At 32.2% G+C, this 13,810-nt stretch overlaps 1 protein-coding gene across 1 annotated transcript in view; it reads left to right on the top strand.

The window, feature by feature from the left end:
• The window catches only part of LOC129802828 (serine/threonine-protein phosphatase rdgC), a 73,996-nt gene extending 60,769 nt beyond the window's left edge, over positions 1 to 13,227 (top strand). The window contains exons 9-11 of the mRNA XM_055848935.1: positions 1,358 to 1,610; positions 8,982 to 9,145; positions 11,693 to 13,227. Coding sequence (XP_055704910.1) covers positions 1,358 to 1,610; positions 8,982 to 9,145; positions 11,693 to 12,268 — 993 coding nt within the window. The 3' untranslated portion in view covers positions 12,269 to 13,227. The remainder of the gene's footprint in view (positions 1 to 1,357; positions 1,611 to 8,981; positions 9,146 to 11,692) is intronic.
• Positions 13,228 to 13,810: the final 583 nt, after the last annotated feature.

The raw sequence follows: 13,810 nt of genomic DNA, 5'->3' as shown, positions 1-13,810 counted from the left end.
TGTATACTTTCATATACCCTACATGTTAATTATTTTGAAAGCAATACATTTGTAAAGCTTTCGAATGACTTAAATGTTGTTGAAAACTAGAGCTTGCACGGAGCCTTACAAATCACTATCATTTACATGTAAGCTTTACTTTCGCTGCTGGAATATTAACTGGATGACATATTGTTGGTTGTACGTATTTCACCATTTTTAGTAACTTTTTCAACATAATTTTGACGCATAAGATGTGATCAACTTTTTATTTGAAATAAAATGTTTTTTTTTGGTAATACATAAATAAGATCTACGGATATGCAACTAATTTTCAAAAAGAAAAATTTAAAATTTTTTTGTCATTTTTCACCGGGTTTCCTGTTTTTACATGAGTCAACAAACTTTTGATACTTACTGTAATTGGTCTCTAAAAAAGTACTTTTATGGATGTATTGGTTTTGAATTAATCAATTTCGAGTGAAAATGACTAGTTTCAGTTGACTTATGGCCTCTACAGATCGGAAACAATTTTCATCAAAAATTATCTTTTTAGAAAAGTTTTTACGTTTCTGCTTATAATGACGGGAAATTTTCTTTAAAGAGCATTATTTACTAAAAATGTTCCCAGTGTGTAGAAGCATTTAGAGCGAAACAAATATTCAGTGTAATTTCCATTAAAATATTACACGAATTTTATGAAATTGTCCTGCACTGCCCTATTAAGAAAGATATAACAATTCAAAAATTTTAAAAAATAATAAAAGGCAAGTTGTTTGAGACATGCATGAGAGTGAAGTATTATGATTTTGAAAAAACAAATAACGTGGAAAATGTTTAGTTCCTCATCAAATATCCCCACTCTACCCCATATTTAATTAATTAAAAATCAATAAGTTTTGGAGGTAACGTACTGAATATTTACTACTCAAAAGTAAAAGTGATATGTTATTTCTAGCACATATCTGTAAATGAGAAAGTCATAAATATTCTGGAACAGGAATGGAAAATGTTTTATAACAACCAACAATGTGACGGAGTAGAGGGAATTATAAATCTTTTGAGAAATTCTTGTAATAATATAGCAAGTAAACCATTTTGCGCTATTTCTGATTAACTAAAATTTATTAATTAAATATGGAATCTTCTTAATTCTGCCATGTTCCAAACTGTATGGAATCATCTATGTGCTAGAAATTTATAATATGTTAATGTTAGTGGCTAGGAAATATCTTCTCAACCACTCACTTTCCTTTTAGCATTTCTGAAAATTCTACTTGAAAGGGCAAAAAAGGAACTTTAGTTGAGAATGATCAAATTTCAAAGAGTTTTACGCACAGTCATTTAACATCAAAGGTCCTTTCCTACTCTTTTTTAGGTCATTACAATATTTTCCGCCTCCAACTATTACGAAATCGGCTCCAACAAAGGGGCATATCTCAAGCTGGACCCACAGCTGGATATTCATTTTGTGCAGTACACTTCGGCGGCTTCTAAAACCAGGAAGCTTACTTTCCGCCAAAGAGTTGGTCTCGTGGAAAGCTCTGCAATCCGGGAGTTGGCGGAACAACTGAGGAATCGCCGAGATGAACTGGAGCAGGAGTTTCTCAGTCGTGATGATACCAAATCAGGTGAGGAAAAAGTTTTCATGCTCCGCATGGAAGTTTATAGAATAAAACTCCATATCAATAATTGCGATAAGTAATAAGATAAGAAAATTTGTGTTTGTTGAGATATTTATAAGGTTTTAGTTGTTTTCCTTTTAATTAAAATAGCGATATTTGTTTATTTCTTCTTTACCTTTTTACAAGCATTCGAGCCTTATGCCCAGCGCACAATAACTTTTGTTTGTAAATATGTTTTCAAATTTTCCTGAGAGTGAGCGAGATGACCAGATTTAGATCTCACTCGCTCTCAATGAAATGCCAAAAACATGTTTACAAAACAAAAATTATTGTGTGTTGGGCATTAGAGAAGATTTGTAGGAAATTCTATGAATTTATTACGAATGCAATATTTAGTCAGAAATATTTTGTTTATTTTGCAATTGTTATGTTGTTACTTTTGAAAATTGTAGTCATAAATAATTAATGAAAAATTTGAAGACTTTCCCAATGAGAATAATTTTGTTCAGATTACTTAAAGCTTTCATCGCTTTTATTTGATTTTTTTTTTTTTTGGAAAAGTATCACATAACAAGAAAAATTAGTATGAAGAGGTCACCTATTTAAGTGCTACAAAGGGCATACGGTTCATTAGGTATCACAGACACTTATGTCCATTTTAAACATTTTTCAGAATGCTATTCATTTTTTTTAAAATAAACTTATTAAAATCGACAAAAGTGTTTTAATACTCGAAGAGCGATATAATTCATGTTTTTTGCAATTTGAGGCTCATATAGTGCCTTAAACATTAAGCAGTATAAGCCACACTTAAAAATAGTTTTTGAATTAAGAGAGATTTGTGGATATTGTATAATTAAATCTTTTGTTGTAAAATTTATCACAGTAAGTAGTATAAAAGCCGCTACACAGAAAAAAATATTTCGTAACATTTTTCGTAAATATTTGTGAATTCCTATTAGGGACTGCCGAAATTCTCGTTTATCCTAACCCGCCAAAAAGTTCGTAAAACTTTGTATTTTTGCACAAACATTATTCGAAATCGTAACGTGATCACTTTCCGAGTATTTTATTTTGTTCTTTTACAAACATTTGTTCGTAAATGTTCGTAAACACACAAAAGAGTATTCTTAAAATTTTGTAATTTGTTTGTAAAGTTTTGTCAAACAATCAAAAATGTATAAATAAATAATTGTTAAGGATAATGACCAGCGCACAATAACTTTGTTTGATGTTTTCAGAATTTTCCATGAGAATGAGCGAGATGACTAGAACTAGATCCCACTCACTCTCATTGAAATGTCAAAAACATGTTTACTAAACAAAAGTTATTGTGCGTTGGGCATAATAAAATGTTCGTCAAATGGTCATATTGTGAACAGTGTATTTTATTGGGCTATAGCAGTTTACGAACATTTGTTAAATTTACAATTTAATGATATATTTTTTCTGTGTACACATTGTGAGAAATATTCGTAAAGTATTGCTTTTTTGAAGGAAAACGTCTGCACTGCTCAAGGTGGAAACGTCGAAAAACGTGAAAATTTCTCCCAATGTTTAGAGACCTTAAGACGTAACGTAACTTACGTAGAAACTGATAAACTTTTAGTTGTGGAAAGGTTTTACATGAAAATGTTTTTTAATGTCCTCGTAAATCTTTCTGGTTAAAGTGGCACATTATCTCTAAATCACTCCGCACTTGTACGATATAATAAATAAATTTCCGTACATATTTTGTAGTCACTGTTATGTATTAGGAACTTTCTGAATTTCCCACGTAATTTAGTTAGGGAACTATAGTTGAAATGGATTCACAAATCCTTTTGGCATTATCTCTCCAGGAGCATCCTCAGTAGTCCATCCCAATCCTTTGGCCAAATATGTGGATATATTGAGAAAGCTTTTAGGTCCAAAAGAAGGTAAATTTGGCCCCTGGATGGTGTAATACGCAAAAGATGAGGCGGATTTTATGATGCGGCTCAATGTGGGTGTAATATATGAACCCTTTTCACCCATCGCAGACTTCCTTGCAATCTTCCTCCTGGGGATTTTCTCTGATGTATTTTTATTGTTTCTTAGGAATTTTCCTGGAGGTGAATTTGAGCTCCATAGTCTGTCGATGGGAGAAAAAAAAAGATTCCTTGAGCTGAGGATGATGAAATACGTTTTCCGCCAAATGAAGCAATTATTGCCACCCATTTATCTATTAATCTGACTCCCAATGGGGTGGTTTCCTTCCTTATTTTCTCGTTTTTTTTTCTGGAATGGGTACGTCTGGGATATTATTTCTCAATTGAATTTCTGAGATTTGCTCCCTAGAGTGTTGTTCCGTGAATATTAGCTGATATTCTTTACAATCTCAGCTTTTGTGGTCACAGGTAAAATCCGAACTCGTCAGATCGGGCCCAAATTTTGGATTTACATGTTTTGACACTCATAGATCACGAAAATCATGTGTGCTAAAAATCGATTTTCGTGGACGTCCCGTCCGTCCCGACTATTACGTCTGGAGTACAAACGCTTCTGGAGAGAGAGAACGGAAAGAGATATCGACAAGCGGTTTTCGGCAAAGGTTAAATGTCGATAGGTGGCTTGAAGTTGATGATGTCAGATCCACCTCTCCCCGCCCCCCTGCCGTCATTTTGGAACACTGCCAAATTTTGTATTCAAAATAACTCAGCCCCTATCTCGATCGATCTCAAATTGTAGTATGTTATGGCTGGGCTTAAGAGCTTTCGACTAAAAAAAAATTAAGTCGCCCGACCCCCCTGACTCAAGCTAGAAGGGGTCAAAAATTCAATATTCAAATGGCCATATCTCCGGTTCTAAATATCAGAATTTGAAAAATTTTGATGTTTTGGAAAGTTCTCTTGAAGGACTACAACTCTCATAACAGCCCAAATTCATCCGATTTAATCGAAGGTCCGATTAATTGAAAAATCGATTTTCGAAATTTCGATGTCGAATATTTCTAAAACTAGACGATATTTTCTCTAAATTTTAGTATATTGTAGCTGAGGTCGAGACCTTTCCAACGGCGGGTCGCACTCCGTCCTCGGTGTTCTCTGACCCGAGTTATATAATTAAAAATGTCTTAACCGGATTGTATTTTTGGTGTTTATGAAGCGATTTCGATGAAATTTTAGTACATATAGAGTAACGTGTGGTATTTTGGGACACTTTTTAGCACTTTCCAAATTCAAACAGCTCAATGACTTTTCAATTTATTTTTTTCTTTGTTGATACAAATATTCATGTTCCTTATTCTATCCAAAATAAGATTCTTACAGAAAAATGCATTATTTTTATTCAAAATTGCAAAAAATGTAAAGAAGTAAGAATGGTGTATTTCGGGACAATTGGGTATTTCGGGACAGACAAAAATTGCTATTAAGTAAGTAAATTTCACTGAGCCTGACTAACTTACCTTTAAGTCAAAGGTCTAAACTTCACTCTTTCATAAAAATTTTGTTTAAATTTCATTTGTAAAGTGGCATAAATCGAAAAAAACTCGGCACTGTTTGTGTTGACATCTGCAAAATTGACCACACTGAAGGTTTTGTTAGAAGTGGAATGTGATAGTGACTGAGTCTGTAAAGAATCTCAACTACCATAAGCTTATCTGGGCTTATCGCCGGTCATTTCTTTTTGCATTCCTATTTAAATAATCATTTAAGCAGAAAAATAAAAAATCATTAACAGAAAATTTTCTGTTATATGAAAACTTATTTTAATTTCAACTTTCAAATAAATGAGGAACTAAAGCTTAGGAGTTAAGTACACTGCCATCATCAGAATGAATTTATAATTTAGTTTTTCTCACATGTTTTGTCCTGACATCATCATCACAGTGGCATTTGCACTGCAAGAAAGTTAAATTTTCACTAAACTCTGCATTATAGGTATATCTTAACATAATTTACGTAGATTTTTTTATCCTCTGCATAATTTTCTTTCATTCGTATGCGGATGATGTTAAATTTAAAGTATTCACTGCATTTTTTTATCGCAGTTTGTAAATTCTGTTTCCTAGGCCTCTTTTTGCTTTTAGAAGAGACATTAATAAGTTTGAAGAGGCGGAAAATAGTGAAAAACCCAGCAGGTGCTCTCAGTTCAGCACGGCATATTGTAATTCCAATTAAATGGTACCATTTCACATTATAGTTTTGTGAATTTCCACCAAAGGTATCACCCTAAAAGGTACGGAGGGTGGTAGAATGTGGCACAAAATTAATGGGGTTTAGAAAGAAAAGAGGGAACAAGGGTTACAGAAGAGAAAGAAACGAAATACGGAAATGTGTTTTTTCTTCACACAAAACAAATTCTCATAAGGCTTTGCAAATTTCCCCATAAAATCATACAGGATCGGGAAATTTTCCAGAAGGCTTGAAATCAGTTAGAAAAATTGGGAAAAACAGTTTTGGTCAGTAGAAAATTCCAATTGTTCAATAAATAACGTAAATAACACAAGAGTTTGTCAGTAAAAACTTAAAAGTTATAAAAATTCTTTTCAAATTACACTGAAAATACCTTTAAATTGAACAAATTAAAATAAATTAAACTAAAGATGCTATAATTTTCCCTTTGCTAAGAATAATTAACTCTTTTTGGCCAATTAGTGTTTATGCTTTCTGTTTCATTTATGTAGGGGAGGGGAAAGCTTTCAGGCTTCGCACACATTCTGGCTTCAAACACTTCAAATTTTCTCCGTATTCCTTTAATGAATCTTATCTATCTATGGCAATATATTATATTTTAATATATCTAGTTTTAAGTCATACATTTCCTGAAATAAATAGGTTAAATTCATTAAAGGAATATGGGATACAAATGAAGTGTTCGAAGTTAGAATGTGTGTAAAGCCTGAAAGCCTTCCCCTATTGGCTAAAGTTTATTTTTATTGAACATTTTTATTGAAATATTGCCCCAATTTGCAATTTGAGAAATATGCATTGTTATGGTATTTGTCAAATATTTCCATTCCTTAATGGAATTCAGTTACGACAATGGCATACAAGGGTAGAATAGCCTAATTCAGAATCTGCTGCAAATGGAAATTTTTCACAGAACATAGGGTGAAAGTAACACCTATTGAGACTTTAAGAAGTCGTGTCAGGACTTATTGACAACCTACTCTGTACCTTTTGGAATACGAAATTTGAACATCATCGAAAGACGTCAAGGGGGAGATATTAGCTTGGAAGTGGTGTACACTGAGGTGGAAGTACTGCGGAATTGGAAGTCTCAAAAATGAAATGATTTTTGCGCTTTTCATTTAATTACAGTAGAAAAAATGTTTGTGAGCATGTAACGCGATTAAAGATTGTCTTGAGGGTTAAATTATTGTTGTTTTTTATCGCAATTGTCTTAAATTTCTCATCAAAATTATCGTTAAAAATTCAGATATCGTTCAACTATTCCCTCTGTTCCAATAGATGAAACTTAATTGAATGCTTTACAAATATTTAAATTTCAAATTACATTTTCAGTTGGAATAGTGTAGTAATGGTCCATTCTTTCGGATGGTTTAGTTTCGTAAATTAATTTAAGTAATTTAGTAATTTTTTTTATAAATATAATTAATATAAGTCTCAAATTGATCCTAACAATTGTCCTCGAAAGATATATTAATTCTATTTTTTAAGGAAAGGAACCGTGTTTCTTTAGTCGTTTCTTTTAAATTCGAACGCCAGAAAGTGCCTGGAAGTGCTTAGAAGTGCAGAAGTGCTGGAAATCACTTATAGCACTTCCGGAAGTGTGGAAGTCTTTGACGTTTTCCATATAAATTCAGGAAGTGCTGGAAGTGGTGTACACAATTTTTCGACTAATATCTCCCCCTTGAAAGACGTAGACTAAGGAAAAAACGTCATATTATCTACATTTTATTAGATACTTTAAATAAATTTCAAGATTTTGACAAAAGTGTCAATAGCGGTTCCTTATCGAAGAGGTGTTCCTTCGACCCTAGATTTCTTTTTTTATTAAACAGAGTGATAATTTTTTATTTATTTTTTTTTATCTATGGGAAACTGGGGCACCACTGAACATGGGATAGTATAGCAATAAATAATATTTTTTTTTCAAAACTTTATTTGGACTATGACGATTATTTCTTCAGTAGACAAGCATCCCTATAGTATCTATGAGTTTTGACAGGTTTTGTCCTCTGAAGTCTGATATCTAATTAAAAAATCGAAGTGTTCGGTGCTACCCTGTGTTCGGTGTTGTCCCATTTCCCCTATGTCTATGTGTTTGATTCTTAAGCTCGAGATAAGTCGAAAAGCCATTCGTATTAAAATGTTTTAATAACAAAAATTCCCATTAGGAGTTCGTTTTGAATTAGGCTGTTCTACTCTCTATATCGACTATACCATATACCAGAAAGAAAAGATACAGGGATTTCACATCTTAAAAATCCTCTACCCAGCATATACAATCTCAGCTTAAAATCGCTCTCCCGTAAAGTTGGCCATTCGCGACTTGTTTACTGAGAGAAATCCGAAAAAGTTAAAATAACATTCCGGAAATGTTAATTTTACCCTACAGTATTGATCCGAAATCGGTGTAAATATAACCCTTTTGAGGTATATTAGGGGTTAAAGTTACCCTTTTTCATGTTAATTTTACCTTTAAAAAAGTGTAAAATTAACATTAAAAAATGTTGATATATTTTTACACATAAAAAGTGTTAAAATTATGAGGAAAAAAAGTTAATCGCACCCCATTTTTTTCTCAGTGTTCGTTTTATATTCTGAGCCATCGATATATCGCTTGATAAAATTTTCTGTTTATTTATAATATAAAAAAAGCAATTTTCTTTTTATTTCATTGTACTTTTTGGTTCATTTTCATAACTTTAACAACGTTGCAACGGTGCTTCACTATCTAATCGAAAGAACTTGAGTAACTTCTAGTGTCAAGACTTGAATTCAATTTGCAAGAACTTTTACTTTATGTATACTCCATTGATGTTTCGGAAAACTTCGTGAAACATTTAACTTTTATTGTTTCTTCTCATTTGATTCCAATACTACTTTTTGATACACTTACTGAAGTTAATGGGAAAAGAAGTGAATTCTCCTTCCACCAGTCCACCAACTTTATTTTCTTCGGCGTCATTTGCTTTCAATGGGTTGGAGAGGTGAAACTATGTCCCCGCCAGACAATGACGGATTGGTTACGGAAGAGAAAGCCTCAGGATATAAGTTATTTTGTCACAGTCACACCCACCTTTGTGCACGAATATTACTTCAATTTTCCGGACAATAGGCCATTGTGGAGAAAGTGCAACTTTCTCACCTTGATTAGTAGCCCCAGTGTTTGTGAATTTATAGCCAATTTTCTTTAAAACTTTATTTATGGTTATTCTCTGTGCAGGATTGCTGACACTGGCCAAGTGGTGCGAAGCCATGGAAGCTGCCACATTCTTGGGGCTCCCTTGGCGACTTTTGCGGGACAGACTGGCTCCTCTTGACCCTAATCAACCACCCACAACTGTGAAGTACGCCAAGACACTCGAACTCCTCGATTCGGACTCTATGGTAAGTTTCAGTACCCATTGTTTGTGGAAAAGGACACTCTGTAGATGTGAGCATACTTCAGAAATTTCCAATTGAACTGAAAATCAGAACAAGGAAAGGGGATTTTTTAATTGCAACATACAATTAATTAGACTTTGAGGGGATTTACAATACAGACGTCTAAATAGAGCTGATTTATTGATCAAAGAGAAATAGGAAAGCTCCCTGCTCCTTCATATTTTATAATTTTCACGTTTCCTCCATCCTACATTTTTTTTTTCAACAATTTGCGATGGTCGATATAAAGAAAGTAAACTGTAGGTAAAATACGGAGAATTAAAAATATGTAGTTGTCATGCTTTAAGCCACAAACAGACTCAAGCTCGTCAAGCTTATCCTTGAAAATTTAGCCATAATTTTTATTCCATGATCCTTAATTCTCACATATCTCAAAGATTGAATATCCGAATTTTACGAGTAAAATTATCTCGAGGATTAACTTGAGTCTATTTCGGGTTTTAGATTTATCAATCAACTAAGTTTTGACCTAGATGTAGATATATCAAGAGGGAGATATTTATGAAAGAAAAAGTATAGGGGAAACTGGGGCACCACTAAACACAGGGCAGCACCAAACACTAATTTTTATTTCTAAACTACTTGGACTATCTCGACCATTTCTTCAATGGACAAGGATCCCTATAATGCCTATAAATTTCTATAAGTGTTGTCCTCTGAAGTCGACTTAAAGGCTCTGAAGACGATTAAAAAATTGCACTGTTTGGTGCTACCCCATGTTTGGTGGTGCCCCAGTTTCCCCTAAACCACTTCCGATACTTCCTTTTTAATTTTACGTGGAACTTCCACAATTTGTATGAAAAATTCTTAAAATCTTCACACCATTTTCAATCCAATATTTGCCTCCTTGAGATAGGGGAAAGTACTCTAACTTCGAATGTTCATGCCTTCGAATAATGTGAATTTATTTTATTTTTCCTAAGAGTCTTATACGTAATTATCACGTAATTATAAATAATCGATGATAAACTAACTTTAATATTCAATAGAAATGTGTAGGTTTTTTTTAGAAAAAATAAAAGAAAATTCACAATATTCGAAGGCATGAACGTTCGAAGGGAGAGTACTTTCCCCTACGTCATTTTTTTCATAAGGGATTAAAAGTCCTAATTAAATTTTTCGAATTAGAAAATTACTTTTCATGGGAAACCTATTGGCATATCGCCTAGCCGTAAGGCGCATAATTAAAATTATGAAATAATAGTAAAAATTAATAGAAACTAAATAAGAACATTTTTCACCATTTTTCACTTAGCCCTGTATGAACTGATTTTGAAACTGCAATCATATAGCATCATATATTTTCTTAATTCCCCAAAAAATTATAAAGAAATAATTAAAAAAAAATATAAAGTTTAAATAGGATGGATTCCAACTTGGATGAGCTTTAAAAAAAAATTTTGCAAATAGCAAAAATTGAAAATAAGCAATTAAGGATAAAAATAAAAAATATACTTGAATTTTAATTTTTTAAATTAATTTTTATATTGAAAGGTTAGTTTAAAAATTCAATAAAAAAGTTTAAAAAAGAAATTAATTGTTTCATCTTGGAAAAGATTCAACAAAGTAAAGTATTTAAACATGTGAGTAAAGTAAATTAATTTTGTATTTTTTACTCTTCCTTATTTGTTTTCTTTTTGTGAATTTTAAAAGTATGTTTTTTTTTGGGTTTCTACTCAAAAATTTTAAAGTCAACTACGACGTAAACTACAATTTACATTTAAAATTTTTTTTCGATAAGTAATTTTTGTTCGAAAATAATTTTTATTACTCTTTAAACTTTTTTGTGGAATTTATTGAGTGATTTATGAATCGATTTAAATCGCTTGAGTACCGGTAAACGATAAACCTGGGACGATTTGCCACTCGTTTTATTTTGTCATATGATTTTCTACTGGTCAAATTTAATAAAATACTGATCAATTGGTCGCACCTTTAAAAATATCTGCATTTTAATTTTGCCGTAGAAGCAGAAAGAATCATGTTTTTATTGATTGAACAAAGAAAAGTTCTCAATATTATGAGATTTCCCATGAAAAGTTGTGCATTTCAATGAATTGAAGTGCCAGCAGTAACTGAAAATGTTGAAATATCGAGTGTATAACTTTTCAATTGAATCTTGAGATATTTTGTATAGGGAAAAATTGCAGAGGGTGAATTTGCATTTTTTCCCTTCAATTCACAAGTTTCTTTTGCAACTGTTAAGTGGAGATAAGACAGAAAAAAATATACTGAAATTCTTGAAAGAGAAAAATATGACTCAATTTTCCTGTTTAAAGGTCATTTCTTCCGTCATTCGATTGGTTTAATAGAAAATTTTCACAACTGTTTGTTAAGGGAATATGTTATTATGTCTTATAGGTGGATGAGGTTAATTGAAATGTAAAATATTTATTTCTCGAATATGGATTTTATCTTTTCAATCATAAATAATATATCATTGAAGTGTCCTCAATTATTCAGAATTTTGAGCTTAAGTATTGCTTGCAGAAAACAAATCCAGGATCAGCTTCCGTGGCAGAATCTCTCTATCGCAACAAAACTAGTTTGGAGGCAATCTTTCGAATCCTTGACAAGGACAATTCGGGCCAGATTTCTTTGGAGGAATTTTCTGAGGCATGCCACATTCTCCATAAGCACCTACCAGAGCATGGGACGGAAGAAGAGCTTATGGATATGTGCAAGATGATGGATATCAATAAGGATGGTCTTGTTGATCTCAATGAATTCCTTGAGGCCTTTCGTCTCTGCGATCAGGCTCGTCGTGGCCTACGGAAGCCTCTGTGTGAGATTTTGTCTGTAGATGATGATTTTATAAGGCGCAAGAGTGTTCAGGAAAATGGTACAGTTACGCTATCTGGGCAAAAGGCCAATGGGGAAGTTAAAGAAAAGACAGATGATGAGCCAGAGCATAAGATAAAGACAACAGTGACCAAAGATGAGGACGATGATATTGAAGAAGGTGATACAGAGGACGAGAGTGACTACACGGACCAGATTGATGACGAAGAGGCTAAAAAGGGGAACAAGAAAGCTCCTGAAGCACCCAAAGATGAAGATTTGTAGACTTTTTGTCTTCCCGCGTTTTTGTCGTCTTCTTTACCGTCCGCTGTTTAGATGTTTGTCGCCCAGTAAAGACACATACCATATATGGTGTAAATCCCGGGATGATAATGTAGCAAAGAAATGAACCTGTAACTGAACAAAGAGTTATACAAGAGAAATAGGGGGTTCTATTCCCTCAAAAAGATTTTTTTAATTTCTAGATAAGCAAAATTTTAATTGGAGAATTATGCCCAACGCACAATCACTTTTGTTTGTAAACATGTTTTTAAAATTTTCTATAAGTGTGAGCGAGATAACTAGATTTAGATCTCACTCATTCTCATTGAAATGTCAAAAACATGTTTACAAAATAAATATCATTGTGCGCTGGACATTAAGAAAAATTGGTTCATAAATTAATTTTTTTTTCGCTTATAAAATTGACTATTTGATAGCAAAAAACAATCATTTTTAATTAAATTGCCCCCTAGGCTCTTTTGATGTGTAATTGTTCAAAATTTGGGATCAAAATCACGAAAACTATTAAGTATGAAAAATCTCAATGTAACGACTAAGATAAATCTCCAAATATCGTGTGTTTTCCAAGAGAAAATTTTCGAAATCCTCATTGTTATTTCACTAAAAAAAGTACTTTTAGATAATAAGATATTTATTGAAATATAAGAAAAATTAAATCAAGAAATGATGAATATCGATGTTGAAATTTTTTCTTCATTGTGAATTTATTTCGAGATTAATCCACATTGTAAAACCTTATCTCATGTTATCCCTATTAAGAACAGAACCTATATGATATTTCCAAACATAAGATGCAAAATATTTTAAAGGGAAAATTTACCTGCATAAAATACTCAGTGTTAAATGTAAATGGGCCAAAGAGATATCCCTAAAACCCAATGGTTTCAATACTTGAAACACTATTATAATTTTTCTATAAAACCTCTAGAGAAATTAGTAAACAGAAATATATTAGAAAAGATTAAAAAAAAAGATATTTAAATCGTTAGAGTTTTCAATTAATTACAAAATATGTGATATACTCGGTATATTTTTTTTTCTATAGTTTACGAACATGGATTTGAGGAAAGGGAAAACGATTAAGAGAAGGGAAATGAATTGTAATAAGAAAGTACAGCTGTAAAAGAATTGTCCTAAAAGCTTTAATTTCTCTCGTGCAGAACATGGAGAGTATGGTATTTTGTCATTGTAAGAATATTTTTTCATAAACTCAGACTTGGATAAAAGAAAAGAAATTATTTAAAAAGCTTTAACGTTGCCAGCAAAAAGCACGTCATTTTTCAATTGAACACCAACCTATCTCGTTAACAAATTCTTCACGACCGAATTAATTTTTGTCAATTACCAAGTGAATGAGAAAATTTGGGAGAAAGAAAAAAAAGCAAAAAAAAAAACTAAACGTCATAATGTTGTAAAAGCCAAGAAATCAACACACTTTTCAATGTTAAAACAGAAAATTCTTCGATGACAGATAAATGGATAAATAAACGTGCAACAAAAAAAATTGAGCGTGTGTTTTGTGAT

Source organism: Phlebotomus papatasi, chromosome 2 (genome assembly GCF_024763615.1).
Source record: "Phlebotomus papatasi isolate M1 chromosome 2, Ppap_2.1, whole genome shotgun sequence".
NCBI lineage: Eukaryota > Metazoa > Arthropoda > Insecta > Diptera > Psychodidae > Phlebotomus > Phlebotomus papatasi.
The sequence above is the reverse complement of the archived record's forward strand: the minus strand, read 5'-3'. Positions and strand labels throughout refer to the sequence as shown.